We start from the raw sequence: 26,568 nt of genomic DNA, 5'->3' as shown, positions 1-26,568 counted from the left end.
TCCATAAGTCTTTTTTAGAGCCTTCAGAAAATGTAACTAAACGATGATTATTCAAAAAAAAATCACAAACCGCATCCAAACGCTTGTTTTTATCACTTGCAATCCAAATATCATAAATTTGTTTTTTCGTTAGTTCGGTAGACATTTTGAAAAATAAAAAAAAATGGGTGCTGCAAAAATACGCACGATGTTTCAACTGAATGTGAAAGCCAGCACTGCAATCTACTTATACTGAAAGTTTCAAGCTCAAACTTTAATAAGAAACCAATTTTTTTCTCCTCTCAACACAAAAGTCAATTGAAAATAACCAACGAAAAAGATCTGTTCCTTAGATAAGGATTGGGCTTAAAGTACCGTTTAAATAAAGCTCTAATTTTGTTTATCGTACCTTAACGAAACTATGAACAAAAGAAAAGCAGAAAAAAACAATTCGATTTCGAACTTCGCAGAATATCAGTACTTGAATAAAGCGGAATTTCACTGTTCTCCAAAGAGTGAGAAACAGATTTCGCTAAGTACCGTCTTTTAATTTTTTTATTTTATTTCTAGTGCGACGACTAGAAAAATATTTTATATAATAATTATATACATTTAATAAGGCATTAAAAAAAAATTATTCGTGCGAATTTGGTGAAAGTTGAAAAATTTACTTTTGTACAGTTAAATTGTAAGATTCCCACACTGTGCGATGCTTTGAAACTGAAAGGGTTAGTTCTTGGCAAATTTCCAAGTTTTCTTTAACCGCCAAACATTTTATTCGCCGTTTAGTGCGATCTTGCACAAGGGGAGGGCGCCCAGAACGTGGCTTTTTACCATGATAAACAGGAACTTTTTAGAACTTTTGAATTGTGAAAAAGCTACTTTCCATTTTCGATGCGATTTTAAGCAAAGACATCCCAGTTTCACGATATGCCAATATTCTGACTCGCTCTTCATCCGAAAGGTATCTTTGTTTAGGCATTGTTATTAAAATAAACGAAAACTTAGATTACAGATTTTCAGATCTTACTTTTTTTATTAATTTTTCAATAAAAATGTAACTTTTAGTTAGCTACAGACTTAACTGGTTAGACACAACTACGAAAACTGATATGATCAGCTCAATTATTTTGTTGTGTACACCAAGTTGCCACAGAGCTTTAAAAAAAAATAATGATAGCTAGCCAAATATTGTGTTTTACCTTTCAGTTCTTGAAAAAGAATTGAACAAAATAATGCAAAAAAAAAATTGGAAAATTTCATCTCTAAAACTTTTATACAACAATATTTGTTTCAAATATTTTGTTTGTTTCCTCTGCAATTGCCTTAGAATCCGACAACAGTTCTTCGATGCCTGAATCAGAATTCGTTCGATGATCTTTCGCTAAAGAAGTAATTCTATGGATTTGTTCTTTGCAAGCAAGCAAGTTGAGCTTCTTTGATTGTAAAATGTTTACAATTGGCTGAAGGTTAGCAGAATACTTCGATATCAAAGAAAGAGCGTGCAGCTGAAAAGCACTTTTCCTCATTTAAGAGTTTCCTTCGATAGACAATTGTTCTAATCCATTGACAATGTGGACGAAATTCTCTTTGAATATTGCGATGCTTTTATATTTCTCTGACCATCGAGTTTCGCAAAAAGCAGGAATATTGGGAACGTATTTTCTCCGAGTAGTAAAATCACGATAAAAATTGATGACATCCTTTATAGTTGCTGTAGTTTTGAGAATTTCCGGAACATCATTCAAATCATTCACAACCAAATTCAACTTGTGACTTGCACAGTAAAAATACAAAGCATTAGGAAATTTTATTCTCAAAATTGCCTTCACACGGTTATCTTTTCCTGACATGGTCGAACAACCATCATAACCTTGTCCGTAGAATTTGTTAGGGTCTAGTCCCGCTTCAAAAATAAATTTGTCTATTTCAGCTGCGATTATTTTGGCATTCATAGCATGCAACTCCACGAAATCTGCAAACTCTTCACGGACGACTTGTTTCTTTTGGTCGTAGAATCGAATACCGATTGAAAGTTGTTCTTTTCCGAATATGTCACGACTTTCATCTTCCATAACACTGTATGCAGCTGCGTGTTTCGCATCATTTATGATTCCATCCTTGATGACTTGCCCACACAAATCAATGATTCCGTTCTGAATTTGCGGAGAGATGTAATAAGCATTCTTCCTTCCTTCATCGATATGTTGCTTGAGACTTTGATCCCCAGCTTTAACTTGAAGTTTGAGCAAATCTTGGAATACGCCTGAAATTGAACAAAATGACATGACTTTTACATGAAATGTAATTTGTAAATGCATTTACATGTAATTTTTCCAAATTACATGAATTTTTATCACTTGGTGTGAAATTGTGAAAACATCATAATTATCATTATTCCTAGTTAAGAATATTTATCTACCTCTGAGAATTTTCCCCATCTAAATAACGTTACCCCAAATTCGCGAGCAATTAATACGTTTTTAGATTTAGATCTTACATTTTAATCGAATATGAATGATTTTTTATGGAAAAATGTTGAAACATTTGAGAAAAACATGGTGCGTTGCATCTCACACCTCAACAGTCGCCATGGCGAAAATCCACGAATTGCGGTTTGAACTGCTTGACCATCCACCTTATTCACCGGATCTAGCACCAAGCGACTTTTTTTTGTTTCCTCAACTTAAAACTGCGCTCGGCGGCCAGAGATTTTCGTCAAATAAGGAGGCAATCTCTTTCGTGAACTCGTATTTTGCAGAAAAAGATGTCAACAACTATTTTTATTAAATTATATTGAATATTGTTATGTAATTATAATTAAGAACGAACTAAGCCATATTTTTATTAGGAAATAAAATTTTTTCTAAATTTGCTTTTTAGCCTATTGCGTTTTTCATTTAAAAAATGGTCCGATGTTGAAAAAAGACTTTCGCTCATAGACGAACGGAAACAAGAAAGGAAAGCTAACTTCGGGCGGAGCCGAAGTTGATATACCCTTGCATAGTTGGCCGATCCTTATGAGAATATGATAATATAACCCAATTTTTTATAATACAAAATCTAAAAACAAGTCCCAAACTTCTATCTTCAAAAATATCGAAGTTGGTATTTCTACCAAAAACCATTTCCGATCGTTCAGTTATATGGCAGCCATAAGATATAGTCGGCCGATCGTTATGAAATTTGGTAGGTCGGATTATCTGACCAAAACTATAATCTGTACAAAGTTTCTATCTTTAAAAATACGAAAGTTGGGTCATTTCCGATCGTTCAGTTATATGGTTCAGTTATTCTCTGTCTTTGTATATTTCGGATACCTGTTGCCTTTTCCGAACTTCTAGCTAATAGTTGTAAAACAAAAGCTCTGACACAAAAATAAAAAAATTGTAAATACGTGCACTTTACGACTAAATTTATTAAAAAAAAAAAAATGAAACTCACTAAAACACAGTGTTACGATAGATAGGAAAACTGCTCCCGCGGCATCCGGCAACGCCGAAGTTGCAGAATCGATAGTTTAAGCGGGTGTTAAATCTCTGTTAACTCAGCCGGTAACCATGTGCCTAAGCTTTCTTTTCTATTTGGCACTCGAGGGAAGCGGACGAAAAGTGAGAAGATATTAAGATTAAGTTTTGATTATGAATTGTACAACTATTAATTTCTTAGGAATTTAAAGTGCTGCTATCGCAGAGTGGTTACCGACTGTACCACTGTTAGCCCTTGCTGCCCCGTTATAAATGAAAATAAACAATTATCAACAATTATCTACACGGGCGTCTTTACTCGGGCGGCGCTAAACAACTTCGAATTCCCGCAACATTTCTTTAAATTCTTTTCTTGGCGTATTCTTGGAGAATACTTGAGTCAGAGAGCAAAATCAACATGGAGATGCCTACTGGATCCGGCGGAGAAGCAAGATTGGTGGCGACATGCTTCCTCTGTGAAGTGGAGGACGAGCACGTGACAGTTGGCTGCATTGGCGCCGGCTGCGTGAGCATGTGCCATCCTAAGTGTGCTGCTCTAGAGGATGGCGGCGTAGGATGGATCTGTGCAGAGTGTGACGTAGACGTCCATGCACAGAACTCGACGTTGATCAGGACAGAAAAGCTGACCAGCCTGACGGCTGGGGACAACTACCAGAGTTACTCAGGTGGCGACCAGATGAGGATCGGAACTAATGACGTCGACGAGGCCTCGAAGGAAGCGCAGGACCTGCAGACGGAGCTAAGGTTGTTGGAGGAAGAAGATCAGTTGCTGCAGTTGCGACAACAACTTCTACATAGGCGAAAGGCGCTCATGGGCAAGCTCCCAAGGGAGAGGCTATCGGAGAATGGCCACGCAGAAAAGATGCCTGGAGCATCTAGTACACGGTACCAGAATGCTGGTACGGACACAATTGGTGAAGTTGCCGTTGTGGAAGGAAACGGCAGTACGCAGAGAGCCCACGCTGGGCCCCCATGGCTCTTTTCTACCAGTGGGGAGGACAACTCAGCTGCTAGGGTCACTAAACCTGTGGGCAGACCATCGTACGAACAATTGACAGCGAGGAAGACTAGCGTGGCTGAGTTGGTGAAGTTTTCCGGGAGGCCGGAGGACTGGCCCTTATTCATCGCAACGTATGAACAGACGACGGAGCTATGCGGATTCACGGATGCCGAGAACCTAATGCGGCTTCGGCATGCGTTGGAAGGACCAGCCAAGAACGCAGTACAAAGTCTAATGCTGCATGCGGACTGTGTTCCGCAGATAATCGCCACGCTAAGAATGCGATTTGGGCGACCCGAAATTATCATTGACTTGTTAGTGACAAGGATTAGACAATTTCCTCAAGTGAGGGAGAATAAGCTTGAAATGCTGGTTGACTTCTCGGTGGAGGTGCAAAATGTTTGTGCTACGATGAAAGCCTCCAAGTTGGACCAGTACTTAAACAACCCAGCGCTCACGCAGGAGCTAGTGAGCAAGTTGCCATCGATGGTGCAGACGTTTTGGGGAATGCACAAAGCCTCTCTAACAGTGTGTACGTTGGCAGAGTTTAGTACGTGGCTATCGCAGATGGCAGAAGGAGCGAGCCATGTGATAGTCCCAAGCACGTCGTCAAGAACGGAGAGAAGGGGCACGGTACATACACACACTGTGCGCCAAGGCTGTCGGCTTTGCACTCGCAATTGCAGAACCCTGCAGGAGTGTCCAGCATTCCTGGAAATGACGACCCGCGATCGCTGGAATGCTACTCGACGGTGTGGCTTGTGCTGGAGATGCTTCCAGAGCCACAAGGTGGAAAGATGCGGCGTCCCCAATCCTTGCGGAATAGATGGATGCCTAGAACGCCATCATCCCCTGTTGCATCGCGGCAGCACGGCTCCCGTCCAAGCCAGGTGCCATGCACACCGACAAGAAGGTGTGGAAATGCTGTTCAGGGTATTGCCAGTGACTTTGTATGGAAATGGTAGGCAAGTCAACACGTATGCCTTCATCGACGACGGGTCATCTCTAACCTTGATCGACGCCCCATTGCTAGAAGACCTTGGAGTGAAGGGACAACCGCAGCCTCTATGTATGCAGTGGACTGCCGGCATGCACCGGTATGAGGACAGCTCGGTCAGACTCGACTTAAGGATCTCCGGCATTGGCCAAACGAAGCAATATGATCTTCGCGACGTTCACTCGGTCCAGTCTCTTGATCTACCGTCACAGTCGTTGGATATAACCCACCTGAAAGCACAACACACACACCTTCGACATCTACCACTGTCCGGATATGACTCAGCACAGCCCAGGCTCCTGATAGGTCTCAATAATTGCAAACTAGGGCGCGTGCTTCGCACCAAGGAAGGCACAACAGAAGAACCGATCGCTGAGAAGACCCGCCTGGGGTGGACGATTAAAGGAAGAAGCTGCAACAGTGTGGGTGATGACATAACCCCAAACTACCACGTGTTTCACATATGTGCATGTGAAGCTGACGAGAACAAGGAGATCTTGCGCCTGCTTGAGCAGTGCATGTGGTCGGACGGCGGCCCTAGACCAGAGATGAATAGCAAGAGCGTATCCAATGATGACCAGTTGGCTATACAGCAGCTGGAGAAGAACACGAGGCGTATAAATGGCCGATTTGAAACAGGTCTGCTGTGGAGGTATAAAGATGACAAGCTGCCGGATAGTTTACCTACAGCCCTAAAGCGGGCACGATGCCTGTACCAGAAACTGACTCGCGAGCCGGAGCTTGCGAAGGGAATTCGCCGACAGCTAGATGAGTACGTGAAGAAAGGATATGCACGGCCCATTACGTCGGAAGAAGCTGAGGAAAAGCCATATTGGTATCTACCTATCTTTCCCGTGCTAAACGTCAACAAGCCAGGAAAGCTTCGCATAGTCTGGGATGCGGCTGCGAAGACGGAAGGGATCTCGCTGAACACAATGCTGCTGAAGGGACCTGACCAACTAGCGCAGTTGGTACCAATACTTCACAGGTTTAGAGAGAAACGTATTGCTATCGGCGGCGATATCGCCGAGATGTTTCATCAGGTCAGGATACACACAGAAGATCAGAGATACCAACGATTTGTATTTATAGACCCAAACACACAACGGAGAGAGAACTACGCCATGCAGGTAATGACGTTTGGGGCTAGTTGCTCCCCCAGCAGTGCCCAGTACGTGAAGAACAGAAATGCAGAGTCGTTCAAAAAGGAATACCCACGCGCTGTGAAGTGCATATTGGAGAATCACTATGTAGACGACATGCTGGACAGCGTCGACACGGAGGAAGAAGCTATAAGCCTCGCGCGTCAGGTCCACTACATTCATCTTCAGGGCGGATTCCTCATTCGAAACTGGGTATCGAATTCCAGAGAAGTATTAAGCGCACTCGGCGAAGGAGCACCCACGCTAGTGAGACTAGACGAAACAACGGATGGACAGACCGAGAAGGTGCTGGGAATGTGGTGGGACACGAAAGAAGATCTCATCCGCTTCCGTGTATCCCCACGATATCGCCATAAAGAACTTCTCCAAGGAAGGCAACGACCCACCAAACGAGAGTTTCTCAGTGTGTTGATGTCTATATATGATCCTTTAGGGCTCATATCCTTCTACGTGATGTATGCAAAAATAATATTTCAGGAAATATGGCGAAGTGGATGTACCTGGGATGACCCCATAGCTGAGGCAGAATGGATTAAATGGAAGCGATGGCTTCGGTATATCCCGGACGTTGAGAAAATGACCATCCCAAGATGCCACATGAAGGAGTCGCTGATGGATTCAGAAGTGGAGATGCACACCTTCGTGGACGCAAGCGAGAATGGATTTGCCGCCGTGAGTTATATACGATTTCAAAATGAGGCAGGTATCCACTGCAGTCTACTGGGAAGCAAAACCAAGGTAGCCCCTCTAAGACCGACATCCATACCAAGGCTTGAACTCATGGGAGCAGTGCTTGGAGCGAGGTTGGCTCAAACTCTGGAGCTTTCACTTGGCGCGAAGCTGAGCACACGGACTTTCTGGACCGACTCGAGGACCGTGCTGAGTTGGCTGCGATCGGACCAGAGGAAGTACAAACAATTTGTAGCATTCCGCGTGATCGAGATTCTAGACGGTACTAGCGTCAAGGACTGGCGCTGGGTACCTTCCTCCGAGAACGTGGCGGACGACGCCACTAAGTGGAACAAAGGACCGGATTTTAACCGAGAAAGTCGATGGTTAAACGGGCCGAGATTTCTTTGGCAAGAGAGGCAATTTTGGCCGCTGACAGAGGCGGAAGAAGGAGACGAGTCAGGAATGGAACTGAAGGCGCAATTCATCGGCGTATGTGACGGATTCACAGACGTAGGGCGCGCGACCCTCATAGACTATGAGCGGTTCTCAATCTGGACCCGTCTGCTATGGAGTACCGCAAGAACGGTATGGTGTATGAGGCGATGGAAGGCCAAGGCTCTACAACGATCGGACATCGAAAATCAGCCATCACAAGAAGATACCAGGGTCGCGGAGAGTCTTCTGTGGTCGTACGCTCAGGCGGAGTACTACCAGACGGAGATACGGTTAATCTTACAAGGAAAACCATTGAAGAAGAATAACCTACTATACAAGCTGGGACCGTATATGGATTCCGATGGAGTATTAAAGCTGGATGAACGTGCCAAGATGATCAAGGGAAGCGACCGCGTCGTACTCCCCTGCGGCAGCCACATTACGCAGCTCATCATAAAGGAATTTCACCGAAGATTTCTGCACGCTAACCACGAGACGGTGGTCAACGAACTACGACAAAGATTTTGGATACCAAAGCTGAGATCGACTCTTGCTCGGATACGACGCTCCTGCCAGCAATGCAAGAACCGACAGGCGGCCCCCAAACCACCGCGCATGGCGGAACTTCCCTATCCAAGAGTAGCAGCCTTTCATAGACCTTTCAGCTACACGGGTGTGGACTACTTTGGGCCTCTGATGGTGCGGGTCAGACGCAGTTCGGAGAAAAGATACGGCGTGCTCTTCACCTGCCTCTCTACAAGGGCAATACATCTAGAGGTAGCGTATTCATTAACAACCGACTCTTGTATTCTAGCGGTGCGCAGTTTTATGGCCCGACGAGGGTGCCCAGTGGAACTCTGGAGCGACAACGGTACCAATTTTCAAGGAGCCTGCACGGAGTTGCGTAGGGCGTTCGAAGATATGGACAAGGATCTACTCTCTCGCGAGTTCACTGGACCCCAGATGACATGGAAGTTCATTCCACCCGCATCTCCCCACATGGGTGGGGCCTGGGAGCGCTTGGTGCGTTCCGTGAAGACGGCGTTGGAATCAATCCTCCTTGACAAACGACCATCGGATGAGTTGCTGAGAGCCGCTCTAATGGAGGCGGAGGCGATCGTCAACTCGCGACCCCTAACATACATCCCATTGGAAGATGAGAACGAAGAATCACTGACACCGAATCATTTCCTGCTTGGAAGCTCAACTGGAAGAGGACCGACGATGGAGCCCCTACCCGAAGGAGTGCAGCTCAAGAAGAGCTGGATGGAATCACAACAACTGGCGGACTCGTTCTGGAGGCGATGGCTTCAAGAGTACCTGCCAGTGATCACTAGGCGGACCAAGTGGTGCGAAAAGGCTAAGCCTCTTGTAGAAGGGGATATCGTGTATGTGTGCGATCCCGGACAGCCGCGTAGCCAGTGGCCGAAAGGAAGAATCCTGAAGGTGAACCTTAGCTCGGACGGTCAAGTAAGGAGCGCCGCGGTGAGGACCCAATCTGGCGTTTATACAAGACCCGCGACGAAGCTGGCAGTTCTATCTATCGAGAGTAGTTTGGTAGATCCCTGGCGGAATATACAAGTGGGGAGTGTTACGATAGATAGGAAAACTGCTCCCGCGGCATCCGGCAACGCCGAAGTTGCAGAATCGATAGTTTAAGCGGGTGTTAAATCTCTGTTAACTCAGCCGGTAACCATGTGCCTAAGCTTTCTTTTCTATTTGGCACTCGAGGGAAGCGGACGAAAAGTGAGAAGATATTAAGATTAAGTTTTGATTATGAATTGTACAACTATTAATTTCTTAGGAATTTAAAGTGCTGCTATCGCAGAGTGGTTACCGACTGTACCACTGTTAGCCCTTGCTGCCCCGTTATAAATGAAAATAAACAATTATCAACAATTATCTACACGGGCGTCTTTACTCGGGCGGCGCTAAACAACTTCGAATTCCCGCAACACACAGTAAAATTTTAAGGTGAAACTATTTTTGTTACTCCATTTATACAAAAATTATACTTCAATTTAACTTTTACCTTTTCAGGGGGTACACACATACACCCATTTCAAAAACAACACGATCAGTTCCTACAATTTACACCAAAAAAACTTAGAACAAGCCCCTCTGGTTCCACTCAAACAAACATTTAAGTTTTAAATCATTTTAGTCCTCTAAAAACACTTTTGAAAAGCGCAAATATTTAACCTATCGAACCAAGTTTTTTTTTATCGGCAATAACCGATTCGGTTATTGGTTCTATTCTAATTGGTTAATTTGGTTCTTTTTTAGTGTTTTATAAAGCCATAGTCTTCTTTTGGAAAAGTAGGTGTGGTTTTTTTTTTTTTATTAAAAATCTTTTATTTTTTTAAATTAAAATCGTTTTTGCACTAGTCTCACAGCTAACAGATACACATTCAAGGTTTTGAGGTTGCCTCCTTCAATTATGAATTTCTTCGAAAGTGCATAGAAGCGCATTTAAACAATCTACTAAAATTAAACAATCTACAACATGGACTAAATAACAATGCTTGACTCGGTTCGACTTAGTTTAAATCTCTTTTTAAAAATGTGATTTATTTCTAAAAATTTCTTTTGCTTGACTACAAACATTTTCACTTTATTTAAAAGACAACACAAGTTTTTTGGACACTTCACATACAAAAACACATAATACAAACCATATTGTATTAGTAAAGTATTAATTTCATTTCAAATCGCACCAAATAATCGTAAATTCTAAGCTCACGTAATTGTTAACATCAACAGCTGTTTTTAACAGCTGATTTCTTCGCAGTGGCGCCATCTATGAAAATTTCTGGTATGCAACATTAAAAATTAATCTATTGTGAATGATATGCAGTCAAAATTATTTAAATCCTTTAACTTTCAAAAAATGTTTTTTGGTCAGAAAAAGTAGTTAAATTTTCTATAGTTTGGTGGCCCCATAGTGTGACGTTTCATACGATTATACTGCGTGTGTGCGGCAGAGCTCGGGCAGAGAAATTTCGATTGCCCCCGAAAAAGGGCCCTGCCCACATATTGTACCAGTGGTTGAGTTCTCCCATGAGCAACTGCTTGATATCTATGCACATACATAAATACGAAACAATCTTAGCGCATCTGTCTTTTTGGGTCGGATTTATGATGAACTGAAAGAACTCGACGAGAAGCACGAAGAAAAAAGATGAAATCAATACCAAAGTGAGAAGCTTTTACCTTTACATACAGAAGTATGACCAGATTTAAGACCATGCATACCAAATAGCTTCTGTCCATATAGATTTTCTTTTCTGGACAGTAAGTTCATTCCACTAACGCCGGCCCCTTCGGAAGAAAAAATTGGCATCCAATTTAACTGTTAATCAAGGTCACAACGAATCTCATCTTTTGTATGTCGCCGTCGTTTCGGCGAAAGTTAATATATTCTTGGAACATGAACAATAATGACAATGTTCCCGATTTTGATGCTAGCAATAGTGATAGTGATTCAGATTCTGACTTTGAAAATCCCTTTTCAATAGAAATTGATGTAAAAGACAGTGTAAAATGTAAAATACTTATTTATGGGCATTTTTATTTTTATACCCTTGCAGAGGGTATTATAATTTTGGTCAAAAGTGTGCAACGCAGTGAAGGAGACATCTCCGACCCTATAAAGTATATATATTCGTGATCAGGATCACCTCCTGAGTTGATATGAGCATGTCCGTCTGTCCGTCTGTCTGTCCGTCTGTCTGTTTCTACGCGAACTAGTCTCTCAGTTTTAAAGCTATCGACTTGAAACTTTGCACACACCCTTCTTTCCTTTGCACGCAGTATATAAGTCGGAACGGCCCGGATCGGCCGACTATATTCTATAGCTGCCATATAACTGATTGATCGGAAATGGTATAACTTTGGTGTTTTTAGAGTTAGAGAGTTCAAATTTGACAAGAGAGCTATTTTTGGCAAACTATTACGACATGCCAAATTTCATAAGGATCGGCCGACTATATCTTATAGCTGCCATATAACTGAACGATCGGAAATGACCCAACTTTCGTGTTTTTGAAGATAGAAAGCTGAAACTTAAAACAGATTATATTTTTGGCCAGATGATCTAACCTACCAAATTTCATTAGGATCGGCCGACTATATCCTATAGCTGCCATATAACTGAACGATCGGAAATGACCCAACTTTTGTGTTTTTGAAGATAGAAGCTTGGGACATTTTTAGGTTTGGTTTTTGTATTATAATAAATTGGGTAATATTATCATATTCTCATAAGGATCGGCCAACTATATCCGATGTTTGCGATATATATCCGGTTTTAACTGCAAGGGTATATAAACTTCGGCTCCGCCCGAAGTTAGCTTTCCTTTCTTGTTTAAATATGTATTAATATAAGGCTAACTGTTAAAAAAAGGAATTAAAAAACAATATTTAAAATATTATTATAGATCAGTATCAATATTTAATTATAGATCAATATTTAAAATACTATTTAAAACCATAAGTTTTCATTTTCAGTTAACATGTTAACAAAGTTTTATATTAAATTCGGCCCAAGGTTAGGCAACTAAAAAACGGTTACGATGGCGTTTTCGTACTGTGCTTTATTGGGATGCTGCATTCGTTTTAGCAGTTCAATGTTAACATTGACATTAAATACGTCTATGTATTTTTGAATTACTAAAAAAAATATTAAAAATTATATAAATGAAAATATTATGATTTTATGAAGCATTGAGTAATATTTCATGCAACAGGCTTGTAAAAAAAATAAGGGAATGTCTACGTTGGTGAAGTTGTGGAATTTTATAAAACCGTACTTGTACTTTCAGGTTATTTTTAAAATACACATTATTGGTTATATTTTGTGTTGAAATCTGTAAACAGGTACCTTGTACAAACGGTACAATAAATTTCCTATATTAACGCCTTTATGACTAAAAACAAGATAGGACGTCTATAGTCAAGTTTCCCGACTTTATTATACCCGGTACTCATCTCTTCCCAGACAATTAACTTTTTTTTTGTTTTTTTTTATACCCTTGCAGAGGTTTATTTAGAAATCTGTAAACAGGTACCTTGTAAAAACGGTACAATAAATTTCCTATATTAAGGCCTTTATGACTAAAAACAAGATAGGACGTCTATAGTCAAGTTTCCCGACTTTATTATACCCGGTACTCATCTCTTCCCAGACAATTTACTTTTTTTTGTTTTTTTTTTTTATACCCTTGCAGAGGGTATTATAATTTTGTCCAAAAGTGTGCAACGCAGTGAAGGAGACATCTCCGACCCTATAAAGTATATATATTCTTGATCAGGATCACCTCCTGAGTTGATATGAGCATGTCCGTCTGTCCGTCTGTCCGTCTGACCGTCTGTCTGTTTCTACGCGAACTAGTCTCTCAGTTTTAAAGCTATCGTCTTGAAACTTTGCACACACCCTTCTTTCCTTTGCACGCAGTATATAAGTCGGAACGGCCTGGATCGGCCGACTATATCCTATAGCTGCCATATAACTGATTGATCGGAAATGGTATAACTTCGGTGTTTTTAGAGTTAGAGAGTTTAAATTTTACACGAAAGCTATTTTTGGCAAACTATTACGACATGCCAAATTTCATAAGGATCGGCCGACTATATCTTATAGCTGCCATATGACTGAACGATCGAAAAGACCCAACTTTCGTGTTTTTGAAGATAGAAAGATGAAACCTAATACAGATTTTATTTTTAGCCAGTTGATACAACCTACCAAATTTCATTGGGATCGGCTGACTATATCCTATAGCTGCCATATAACTGAACGATCGGAAATGGTATTTGGTAGAAATATCAACTTTCGTATTTTTGAAGATAGATGTTTGGGACTTTTTTTATATTTTTTATTTTAGTTTATTGGTTTTATTATGATGTAATCATAAGGATCGGCCAACTATATCCGATGCTTGCGATACATATCCGGTTTTAACTGCAAGGGTATATCAACTTCAGCTCCGCCCGAAGTTAGCTTTCCTTTCTTGTTTAAGTTAACCTTGACAATAGGAGTTTGATAAATACAAGCTATGAATCTAAAATGGTAATTTAGTAAATCCAGTGGATGCTTCCTCTTGAGTCTTCTGATGGTGGTGCTGCTGTCCAGCAAATTGGTGGCACATGTGTTTGGATGTCGTGTTAGTTAATCCTTGTATTTAGCGGCGAAACTTCTAACTTCAGCGCTGACTGTAGGGATGCCCAGTTGAGCATGAATAGTCAGAAAAAGTGGTCAAATATCCTATAGTGCACTGCCAGTGTGCCGGCAGCGCTGCGGCAAAATTTCCTACCTATGCACGAGAGTTTGCCCCACACTGCCATAGAATAATGATTAATTTTGATTTTTACATTTTTGTTTGGAGAATTATCATTATTTTGTGATTTTTAAAATAAAAATCATAACAATAATCATTATTTACGGTCCCTGGCTTTTTGTTATTCCATTAAAGGCTCAGGAAATAAACATATATTGGTAAGAAAATATGTATTTGGACTTTTCTTTGCCAAATTCATGTAACTTAGCCTTTCTATCATTAACAACTGGAATCCGAAAAGCAACATCGTCGGTAGCATCGACCGAACCATAGGTACTTCTTTTGATTCGGTGGAAAGTTTTCTGAAACGTCTCTGCTCTGGAAGCTAATTCACACATGCAAAATAAAGGATCCTAATTCCAAATCCATATTCCAAATCACTTTATTTTTTATGTTTGTTTATTATGTATCCTATAAGAACAGCTCCAAACTCTATGCAACGACCTCGAACCTTATCATAGTAACCAGGCATCAGTACCCGTATTTATGGTGGCATGTTTAAAAAAAAGGATGCACGGAACTTTCCGTCCACTTTCGATTGAGAAGCTTTAAAAATTTTCCAGAATTGTTTTAAGAAGGCATTCTTTTTTTCCATTTCTCAGCTGAGAGTAAAATATTAATTTTCTAAAATTGTCGTGAAATCAACGACCTTCCCCAAAATTTGGTGAATAGTTAAGTTATATATTGAGGGTCTTCATCCATTTGGTTAGTCGAACAGGATAGCAGAAAAGTATCTCGCAAATAAAACAGATATCCATTCCGAGTTGTTTTAAGGGTGGACATCTGAGTAGAGTTTTGAAAAAATCGGAAAATTTTTTTTTTCGCTTCTTTAGGGTTTCTTTAGGGTTTCTTAAAAATTCTTTAGGGTCTTAAAAATAACATATCAGAAGATAGAGTCCGGCAAAAGTGTCTAAGTGTCGAAATTTTCCACTCTGCGGCGATGCCTCAAAGGTATGTATATCCCACAGTACTTAAAACTTTAAATGCGTTTTTCTCGAAACCGCTTTTTTTGAGTTGGCCGAACACATAACTCAAACAACTCTTAACCTATCGATCTAAAATTTTGACAGTATTTTTTTTTTTTTCTTTTTTTTTTTTTTTTTTACCGGTCTTTCAGAATTTGGAAATGGCTTGTGCATCAATAAGAGCATCAGCTAGCATTCCTGTATTCATCATAAAGCTTAAAGGCCCAGACGACCGAGGGGCGCTCAAGAAACGATTTGTTAGAATATTAAGTTATTTGTTAATTATTAAGCTAAGAGGAGTTAGTAAGGAAATTTAAAATTCTATATTTTAAGTTAGAGGGACAGGAAAGAGATGTAATAGAGTAGAGACCATTGTAGTTCGAACATAATACCCTAAAAGGGTCATGCAGTGCATATGTCGAACTACAACGGCTAAGGAACAGAGTACTAAAGTTTCGAGTCCTTCTATTAGGAATGTTAAAATTTAAGCGTGTTAGTAAATGCTGGCTATCTACATCCCCGTTAATAAGGTTATGCAGAAAAACTACACCGAGCATTGTCCTACGATTTGTTAAGCTAGGTAAGTTTATGAGTAAGAGTCTACTACTATAAGATGGAAGTTGAAGATTAGCATTCCAGTTTAGACCTCTAAGTGAAAAAGTTAGGAAATTCTTTTGTACGGATTCTATGCGGTCCTGATGTACTCCATATTGGGGACTCCAGACACATGAACCGTACTCCAGTATAGGACGGACCAAAGAAATGAATAGTGTTTTGGTTATATAGGGGTCATTAAATTCTTTTGACCACCTTTTGATAAAACCAAGGACTCCTTTAGCCTTATTAACCATTAAGGAAATATGGTCGGCAAATTTAAGTTTGATGTCTAATAGGATGCCGAGATCATTAACCTGGGTTAATTTTTCTAAGGCAATCCCATTAATAGAATAAGTAGCTTGCAGAGGGCAAGAACGATAAAAAGACATATGTTTGCATTTAGATCCATTAAGTATTAGATCATTAGCTAAACACCATTTTTGAAAGTTATCAAGGTCAGACTGAAGACTGCATTGGGCAGAGATGGATTTGTACTGAAGACAAAGCTTTACATCATCTGCATACATAAGAACTAGAGAGTTCGTTAAAGCAGGGGGCAAGTCGTTTATAAAAAGCGTAAATAATAACGGGCCAAGATGACTTCCTTGAGGGACGCCGTATACTCAGAATACCTATGTCTATCGACACACGTAGGATTTTTTTTTTATATTGCTTACTTTTTTTATTAAGAATTTTGTGACGTTTTTTGTTCGTGAAAATTTAACATTTTCTTCAATCACTCACCGTTTTGGAAAAAATCAATATATCGAAAAAATCCTACGTGTTTCGATAGCCGTTGATGTACAAAAACTAACCAAACTTGATTTTTTGTTTTAGATCAAAAATTAAGGACGTTAGGTGTTCGGCCATGGACCCCCTTAAAAAATAGGGCCTACGAATAAAGGCTGCAGATCCGCCATTTTGTTTTCGATTTATTACAAAGAAATTTATTTTGTACTTTAAATATAATATAATAAAACCTCATTTACAAATTTTCGATTGGCTTTTTCATTTAGCCAAAAAAAATTCCAGAAAATCAGTTTTTTTTCGCCTGTTACTCAGAAGTCCCCCCTTAAGTATACAATATATTATTGTACTTTACGACGAGTACCGGGTATAAAAATCCTTTTCACAGATTTTGCTTCTATATAGTTTCTTTACAGGACATGTTTTTGATGCAAACAAATTATTTAATAAGTATTTTTTTTTTACATTTTAATGCCAAACTGTTCCGATGGCTAATCTACACGTACAAACCAAAAAGCAGCCAAATCGGATAATTTGTAGACGAGTTATAGACTTTTTAGTCTGATTTTATACTGAATCGGTATTATGGCCGTAGGTTTGTTGTTGTTTTGCCCAAGCGCAAAAGTGTGCAACAAAAATTTGATGCTAAGAATCCGTACCGTTAAAGCTGAAATTATAAAGGTTAGTTAAATTTTCTGTTAAGGGGGGACATCTGAGTAGAGTTTTGAAAAAATCGAAAATTTTTTTTTTCGCTTAAAAAATTCTTTTGGGTCTTAAAAATAACATATCAAAAGATAGAGTCCGGCCAAAGTGTCTAAGTGTCGAAATTTTCCATTCTGCGGCGATGCCTCACAGGTATATCCCACAGTACTTAAAACTTTAAACGCGTTTTTCTCGAAACCACTTTTTTTGAGTTGGCCGAACACCTATTTGACAGTATACTCAGAATACCTATGTCTATCGACACACGTAGTTTTTTTTCATTTTGCTTACTTTTTTTTTTATCAACAATTTTGTGACGTTTTTGGTTCGTGAAAATTGAAAATTTTGTTCAATCACTTGCCATTTTGGAAAAAATCAATATATCGAAAAAATCCTACGTATGTCGATAGCCGTTGAGATAAAGAAACTAACCAAACTTGATTTTTTGTTCTAGATCAAAAATTAAGGACGTTAGGTATTCGGCCGTGGACCCCCTTTAAAAAAATAGGGCCTACGAATAAGGGTTGCAGGGCCGCCATTTTGTTTTCGATTTATTAAAAAAAAATGTTATTGTGTAGTTTAAATATAATATAATAAAACCCCATTTACAAATTTTCGATTAGCTGTTTTGATTTGGCCAAAAAAAATTCGAGAAAAACCGCTTTTTTTGGCCTGTTACTCAGATGTCCCCCCTTAAGGTACATTTTATGCTGTACGGGTTATAAAAAAGTAAAAAAAAAAAAGCAAAAAAAAAAAAGTTAAATTTTCTGTGGAAAAGATGAGTACCGGGTATAATAAAGTCGGGGAACTCGACTACAGCCGTCCTATCTGGTTTTTAGTCATAAAGGCGTTTACCGTTTTTAAAAGGTGCCTGTTTACAGATTTCAACACAAAATATAACCAATAATGTTTGTTTTAAAAATATCCTGAAAGTACAATTTCATCGATTTCAATAGGTAATGAAATATTTTCAAAAACATAACCTGCTATTTCGGCAATTTTATGAGCTTTTCACTTCGATTTATGATTTACTGTAATGTTATTTATTTAAATTTTTGTAATGTTGTTTATTTAAATTTTTGTGAATTGAAAATATGGGCAGGGGTGTTAGGCGGTTTTATAAAATTCCACAACTTCACCAACGTAGACATTCCCTCATTTTTTTTACAAGCCTATTGCATGAAATATTACTCAATGCTTCATAATATCATAATATTTTCATTTAAATACTTTTTAAAAATTTGTTTAGTAATTCAAAAATGTTAACATTGATCTGCTAAAACGAATGCCATGAACCGTTTTTTAGTTGCCTACCCTTGGGCCGAATTTAATATAAAACTCTGTTAACATGTTTACTGAAAATTAAAACTTATGGTTTTAAATAGTATTTTAAATATTGATCTATAATTAAAATTAAATATTGATACTGATCTATAATAGTATTTTAAATATTGATCTTAAATAAAAAGTTTCTAAGAAGGACCTTTAGAACTCTTCTCTTGCTACGCGTTACTCTCATCAGAACTCCTTTTGCTTAAGGATATGATTTAAAAAAACCAAATACAGAAATATTACAGTTTACAGAAAATATACAGAAAAAAATACAGTTTTTTTATTTAATATCTTCTTAGATATTGGTCTTAACAACAAATTTCTGAAAATAACATTTGAAACTCTTTGCTATCTACCTCGAACTCAAGTCAGAACTCTTTAATTAATTAGCTTGCATTACTTACTAAGTCGTGAAATGTCGTTGCCACTGTTAAACCTCTGTTAAGAAATTTTGATTTTAATTTGTGGATGACTTTTTAAGAATGGGTAAAAAAAAGTATAAAGTAAATGTATACTTTAAATTAAATCTTAAAACTTTAAATTCTGGTTCAATTTTAAAGGCTATTTTAAGGTTTTAAAAAATGGGACTTTAATTTTTTAATTGATTATTTCAAATACCCAGCACTATTGAAAAAAAAGTATGAGGAATAATTTGATACAAAGATAACCAGTTTTTGGGTGAAATTTCAAAAAAGTCCCTGCTAACTTCATCGTTTTATTTAAAAATTTGAAAATAAATATTATTATTGATTTCGCCCTTGATGTTTAGATGGCGCCACATTTGTGTTAGATTTAATTTATCTACATTAGATGAAATGGTATGACAATTTTTAACCCTTTCATGACCACTTTTACCTTTAAAACATCAGAAATTTCAGCCGCAATTGTGCACGGTTACAATATTTATTTTTTATCATATACAAAATCATGTCAAAATCAAAGATGGCGGGCATAGATAAAAAAAAATGTCTTATGCTAATTTTTATGCTGAGGTGTCTGTAAAATTTATGTTTGGAGTAAAAATACGACGCATTTTGGTTGTTGAGTTAGCTGATTGGTCGGCAAGCTCCCTGGTATGCGATATTTTCAAGTGTTAGTCATGGATAGTCTAACTCAGAGGTCGGCACGGCCCTATCTCGGGGGCATAGGAAATTTCTCTGCCCGAGCTCTGCCACACACACACAGCATACATGTGTGAAATGTCATGCTCACAGCCTACTTTCTGCTATTCGTTACTAACACTAATGCGGTAAAATCAATTCAATGTATTGGGGTGCCGACCACTGGTCTAACTGATACAAAATTTGTGTCTTGAGAAGTAGAGCCATTTTTGAAAATAATATGTGTGAACATAAAATTTTATGAACAAAATTTAAATACTTCTAGACCAGATAGACCAGATAAATTAAAAATTTACCAATATGAGAAATTGATCCAATGTACATACCCACACATAACAAATTTGTCAGTTTTGGTACATTTGTACCAAAAGTGGCAACTGTGTTTGTAAAAGCTTTTTTTTACGTGCGATTGTGTAAGTAAATACGAATGTTTTGACACAGCCGTCTAGATGGCGCCGCATTGATTTAATGTATTTCTTATCTACCTGAGAGGAAGTAAGTATTTGACATAAAAAGCTAAAATGTATTTATATACTGTAAAGTTAAAACAAATAAACTTATGTAAAAAATGTTGTCCCCAAATTATACCTACATATATGGGATTTGCTACTCTAAAATTGGACAAGTTTGCCAAAGTGTGGTTTATTTTTTGTAGGCTTCCGATTATTGAAAAGCATATTTTTTGGTCTTCTTTAAAAGAAGTATAATTGAATTAAACAGTTTTTTAAAAGTTATCATGTTTAAAAACGTGACAAACGTGCAAGTGTCGATATCTAAACTCTCAAATTTTCGTCACAGCTATGACGCCAAATACATTTTCTAATATATCTCGCTTTAAAACGGTGATAAAAATGTCATCCACTTTTCTAACTTTAGCCTCTTAAGAATATTATTCTTTCCTGGCAATACTACGATTGAGTTATTGAATAACTTTATCCGTATCAGGCATTGTGTTACATAATATGTATATTAGTACATATATATTTAATACTAAGTGGAAACGGATAATTTTTTTTTTTAAATCAAATGAATGTCTGCGAAGTAGTGTTTGTTTGTTTTTTCCTTGAATTTGCTGTCAACATAAAAACGGTTGTATTTATGAGCCCAGTTTCGTATACCTGGGAATTATTTTGAACGATGGGTTTGCCATAAATAAATAATTGTCTAAGCTTCATAAATTTCTTGACTTAGTTTTAAACTGCGTTTAATGGTATTTTTAATAGAGCTTTCTTCACTTGCTTCAGTCAGTTACTCCAAAGCCCTAGGTGTGCACGGTTGCGATAAAAATTCTCAAATTATTGGATTCTACCATGTCCAGCAAGTCATGGACCTTGCCACGTCTCTCGGAGTCTGGCCCATCCGCCTACACACTTCTGAATTCCGTGCGGTTCACCTACGCTCTATGCGCCTTCACCAGCTCCTGCCTTCATTCTAACATGCGGGGCATCCTGGGCATTATCCTACTACAGATGGTAATGCCTCGTTCGGAGGATCGTGTTGAGAATGTTTTCGAGGTGGAGAGCAATGCCACCAAAATAGCTAGATGCAACGGGTCTAGTCCGCAGCAGGATGTAAGTTCTCTGCTTAAAATAAGCATGTTGGGGGATCTTAAGTTGAGTCGCAAACAGGAGCTGATTTTCCTCGGCATTTACTATTACGGCTATGTGGTTTCGGTGTTTTTCTCCGGCCGTTTAGCCGATCGGTACAGCCGAAAGAATATATTCCTACTCTCGCACATTTTGGAGGCGGTGTTTTGTCTCCTGCTTCCGGCCATTGCTCATCACAGCTTTGAAGCGACTGCGGCAAACCTCGTTTTGTGCGGTTTTTTTGGTGGCTGTGGCAGTCCAGCAATGTACAAGCTTTTCGTCATCTGGGCCCATCCAACGGAGAGAACAGCTCTGGTATCTTTTGCATGCTCCGGGGAGCTAGTGGGCTCCATTCTGGCATATCCTATGTCGGGTTCCTAAGCGACTTGAGCTGGGAGTTGCCTTTCTATCTGTTGGGTGCGATATCACTGCTCTTCGGCTTCTGCTCCTTTTGGCTCATTTACGATACCCCAGAACAGCATCCGCGAATCTCGCAGCATGAACTTAAGTATCTGCAACAAGGATACCTGATTAGCAGCCAGAAGGTTGCAGCTGTGCCCTGGAGGATCCTGTTTCGTTCCAGGCCTGTGTACGCCTTTTTGTTTACCCACCTGTTCCACTGCTACACCTTTCTGAATCTCTCCACCTTGCTGCCCCACTTCCTGCTCGAGGCGATGCAGTTAAATCGGCGCCAGGTGATCCTCACTGTGACGGTTGCGTTCCTAGGAGCTCTTGCCTCCAAGTTGGTCTGCATCCTAGGCGCCAGCTACGTAGAACGGCGTGTCGGACCCAACCAGGACTGGATTCGTCGGGTCCTGTATGTGATGTGCAGTACACTTAGCATCAGCTTCCTTTTTGTCATCATCATGGCGGACTGTGGGGACACGATACTGGTCATTGCCATGTTCGTGCTTTTGAGAGCCTCAACTGACCTGGGATTTAACTGCTATTGGCCGACTCTGCTGTACATGGCGCCCTCCTTTGTGGGCATGATCTCCGGCTTCGCCAACGCATTGGCACACCTGTCTGGGTTCCTAGCACCGCTCCTTGTCGCTTCCCTTGTGGAAACGGGCAGCAAGACCGAGTGGAATGTCGGTCTTATGACTCTCATCTTCGTCAATGCATTGGCTCTGCTGGTTTTTGGACTCTTTAGCAGCACCATCCTTCAGACCTGGGATCCTTGCAGTTTAATGAATCCAAGTTGTTCTGTTGAAACCAAATAATATAAGAAACAAGAACGGAAAGTAATAGTAGAGATGATACTTCACTATTAAACCAATGTCTTTTAATAAAAATTAAAAAAAGACCGAAGTTAACCATTTCCGATGGTTAACTTATATGACATCTATAGTCTGCTGATCCCACAAATTGGACCTAAATATAATCCTTTAAGAATCCCGAATAGCTTAAGTTATGGCCTATTCGACCAATCCGTTATATGGAAGCTTCTTACTTGCGTATATACTGACTGCCAAGGGTGTGGGCAAAGTTTCAAGTCGATATTTTCAAGTAGAAAACAGAGACTAGTTTGCGTAGAAACAGACAGACAGACAGACGCACATGCTTATATCAACTCAGGAGGTGATCCTGATCAAGAATATATATACTTTATAGGGTCGGAGATGTCTCCTTCACTGCGTTGCACACTTTTGGACAAAATTATAATACCCTCTGCAAGGGTATAAAAATGTGCAGGCGGCCAAGAGGCTATTTGCAATCATTGCTCGTCCAAGTTAAAAACAAAAGGAAACACTACGAATATTTTGCATCATCTTAGAAATACCCATAAATTTTTCGATGCAACAAAAAAGTGTGACCCTAAAGGGGCCCATCCACAGGCGAGCATGTTGGGCGAACATGTTGTGCTCGACGAAATTTTTCTTGTGGATGGTAGTGTTCGTCAAAATGTTCGAATGAAATTCAAATCGTTTTATTTTGACAACGTTGGCAACAACATGCTCGCCAATGGATGGCAATGTTGGCGCGAACGTAAGTTAGAAAAACGTTTTGGTAGAGCAAAATGAATACAAAGTTCCTGCTACATTTTATTTATTGCCTAAAAAATGAGCCTGCGCTATGGCACGCCAAAAGCGGTGCATACTAAAACAAGCATTTGCGTAATAATGCATGCCTCACGCATTTGTGTGTCCTGTCTTCGTATCTCAGGCTCTACTAAATTTAACAGTTTTTCATATGTAGAACTGTCCATTCGAAGAAAGTTTTTTAAATCCATAGGAGACGTTTCATGCAACTCCTTTAAAAGCTTCGTATGTGTGAATTTGATCCGCTTTGCATACCATTCCTTCATCCACATACTGTGCTTCCTTTTTTTCGCTTCATTTTGTTTTTTCTTTTTTTCTAAGCAAATACTTATTGCCATAAGTGCAATTACAGTGCCGCTGTCATTGTCCGTTGACATGTTGACAGTTTGAAAATTTGTTGAAAAATGATGTTCGCACGAATGTTGGCTCTAGTTAGTGGGGAAAATGAAATTCAAGTAGGCGGATGTGGATGGGCCCCTTAAGGTGAATAATTTCGCAGACCTTACATGCTGTATGGTTAGTGGTTTTACCAACTATGTATCGTCGTGCGCATAAGCTCATATTTATTTATTATTATTATTAACAATGAACTGTTATTTCTATATTATTATAACTAAGAGTAAGGATAAATTAAGTTAAAAGATATTCCATAATTTTGGATTTAATTACATCTAGGGATAGTTCAGGGGACATTAAATGGGATAACGAGTTATAATTTTTACAAATAACGCGGAATGGATCGTGTTCCGCAAAATTAGATCTAGAAATTGGTAACCAAAGGGGTCGGAATGATCTAGTTGCTCTATTAGGCACAGAAAACATAAATTTTTCAAGAAGTACTTGTGAGTCAACCTGTCCAAGAATAAGCACATGAAGCAGCATAACCCCAGCACAAGTACGGCGCTCTTTCAAAGGAGGTAGGTTTAGTAATTTTAACCGGCAATTATACGACGGGAGGGAAGTGGCAGTATCCCAGTTTAAGCCTTTTAACGCAAATAGCAGAAACTGCTTTTGGACTGATTCAATCCTCCTTTGGTGAACAAAGTATTGCGGACTCCAAACGCTAGAACAGTATTCTAAGATAGGACGAACCAACGATACGTATAGAGTTTTAGTTGTGAAAGGATCATCAAATTCTTTAGACCAACGTTTGATAAAAGCTAGCACGCCTCTGGCTTTATTCACTGTTAGTGATATGTGGTCGTTGAAGGACAACTTATTGTCAAAAATTACTCCAAGATCGTTAATTAGGAAAACACGATCTAAGACGTTATTCCCAAGAGAGTACGAAGCGATGTGAGGCACACTGCGATTGAACGTCATAACCTTACACTTAGAGCAGTTAAGCAAAAGGAGATTGTTTGAGCACCACAAGAAGACTTCGTTAAGGTCTAGTTGCAAGTGTCTATGAAGGAAATGGTCTGAGAAAGAAAGACATAACTTGACATCATCAGCATACATAAATGTAGTAGCATAGTTTACAACACTAGGTAAATCGTTGACAAAAAGAACAAACAGAAGAGGTCCTAAGTGACTACCTTGTGGGACACCAGATGAAACATTTATAATCTGTGATGAACTGTTTTTAAACAAAACACGCTGCGTGCGGTTCGATAGATAAGAGGTCAACCACTGTACTATATGAGGAGAAAACCCCAAAAGACATAGCTTATGAAGGAGGAGATGGTGGTTAACAGAGTCAAACGCTTTACTAAAGTCAGTGTACACCACATCAGTTTGTATGCGGCTCAGAAAACCTCTGTGGATAAACGAAGTGAATTCAAGAAGGTTAGTTGTGGTAGAGCGATGCTTGACAAAACCATGCTGTGAAGTGGAAATAATACTTTTACAAAAATGTTGCAGTTGGAAAGTAACCAGTTTCTCAAGCAGTTTGGGAATCGCAGATAGCTTAGCAATCCCCCGGTAGTTCTCAATAAGTTCTTTAGAGCCTTTCTTATGAAGCGGAATAATAAAAGATTCATTCCATCTCTTGGGGAGACATGCCAGCTCCAAGGATAAGTTGAATAAGATAGTGAGAGGATAGCAAAGGATATCAGAACAGTACCTTAGAACACAGCTAGGAACATTGTCAGGACCAGCAGAGAATGATATATCTATTGTTGAAAGAGCTTCGAACAGATCCTGAATTCGAAATTTTGTAAAGTAAATGTTGTTTATATGTGGTAATTTGTAAGGATAAGTAGAATTGTGGTTATATGAATCGGACGAATAGGTGGTTTGAAAAAATGACGCAAAGAGATTAGCAATACCTTGCTCAGAAGAATGTGAAATATTTTTATATGATAGGGAAGGAGGAAAAAGATTTGATTTACGTTTCATATTGACAAAAGAGTAGAAGGAGCTTGGATCATTTCGAAAGTTTACCTTACAATTCCTGATATACTGCTTATAGAGTAGATCGTTGAGAATAATAAACTGGTTGCGAACATAAAGAAAGTTTGACTGGTGGCACATCGATCCTGACTTAAGAAACTTTTTGTAAGCTCTGGATTTCCTGTTCTTAAGACGAGAAAGGTGTTTATTATACCAAGGTGGTTTTGTAGACAATGATACAGGGACTTCCGGAACAAATTTGTTCAAGGCATTATGAATTATTTCGTAAAACGAATCCGTAGCTGCTTCAATTGTGTTTATAGATGAAAGAAAATTCCAATCGATTTCAGCTAAATGATTCCGAAGGGCAATAAAATCAGTCTTTCTGAAGCATTTGAAACGAGGTTTAGCATTAAAGCAAGCATCATTGTGAGGCACATCAATTAACACCGATGCTAAAAGTGTAGGGTGGTGAATGTCTTCAGGAAGCGATAGCGGCGGGGACCGAATGACTGTCACAGAGGATGACACATTAGAAAAAATAAGGTCGAGAAATCGCCATGAGTGTTATGAATTGGATTAATTTGGAGCAGGGCAAGATCGGTTAAGCCATCGATAAAGTCGTTATGACAACTGGAAAGCAAGGAATTGTCTACCTCAGACGGGATCCAGGAAATGATGGGAAGGTTGAAATCTCCCATGATTAGGATTAAATCACGGTCCTTGGCCAACGAAGAGACAGACCTAATGGCATCAAGATGGTGAAAGTACACAATATCTTCAGCCATGGGAGGAATGTAGGAACAGGTCAGAAAAATATGAGACGAGCCAGTTAAAATTTTCACCGCAATGAACTCAATTCCGAACTCGTTCGTGAAAGGAATAATTTCAGAAGGGTACTTATTAGTAACAGCAATGAGGACACCACCTGCAAAAGTTGGACGATCCAATCGAAACACTATGAATTTGGAAACAAGAATTTCATAATCAGAGACAGAGGAGTTAAGCTAAGAAATGTTGTCCATAATGCCTTGTTGGATCTCGATTTTTGATCGAGCCCTAAGCCCTAT

The 26,568-nt window shown here is 39.2% G+C and overlaps 2 protein-coding genes across 2 annotated transcripts; both read left to right on the top strand.

The window, feature by feature from the left end:
* The first annotated feature begins 3,864 nt into the window (after positions 1-3,864).
* Positions 3,865-9,393, top strand: LOC122322004 (uncharacterized). Its single transcript, XM_043213178.2, has one exon. The coding sequence runs from the start codon at positions 3,865-3,867 to the stop codon at positions 9,391-9,393; it is 5,529 nt and encodes a 1,842-aa protein (XP_043069113.1).
* Positions 9,394-20,846: 11,453 nt separating this feature from the next.
* On the top strand, positions 20,847-22,345 carry LOC122322005 (sialin-like). The gene is made up of 2 exons (XM_043213179.1): positions 20,847-21,284; positions 21,380-22,345. The coding sequence occupies exons 1-2, from the start codon at positions 20,847-20,849 to the stop codon at positions 22,343-22,345; spliced, it is 1,404 nt and encodes a 467-aa protein (XP_043069114.1).
* The last annotated feature ends 4,223 nt before the right edge of the window (positions 22,346-26,568 follow it).

This window comes from Drosophila bipectinata, chromosome XR, assembly GCF_030179905.1.
Source record: "Drosophila bipectinata strain 14024-0381.07 chromosome XR, DbipHiC1v2, whole genome shotgun sequence".
Lineage (NCBI taxonomy): Eukaryota > Metazoa > Arthropoda > Insecta > Diptera > Drosophilidae > Drosophila > Drosophila bipectinata.
The sequence above is the reverse complement of the archived record's forward strand: the minus strand, read 5'-3'. Positions and strand labels throughout refer to the sequence as shown.

Excerpts from the sequence above, each read along its gene's own strand:
- LOC122322004 (XM_043213178.2), top strand. The coding sequence starts at position 3,865 with ATGGAGATGCCTACTGGATCCGGCGGAGAAGCAAGATTGGTGGCGACA.
- LOC122322005 (XM_043213179.1), top strand. The coding sequence starts at position 20,847 with ATGTCCAGCAAGTCATGGACCTTGCCACGTCTCTCGGAGTCTGGCCCA. Across the intron at positions 21,285-21,379 it reads TCTCGCACATTTTGGAGGCG|TCCAGCAATGTACAAGCTTT; the intron begins GTGTTTTGTCTC and ends TGGCTGTGGCAG.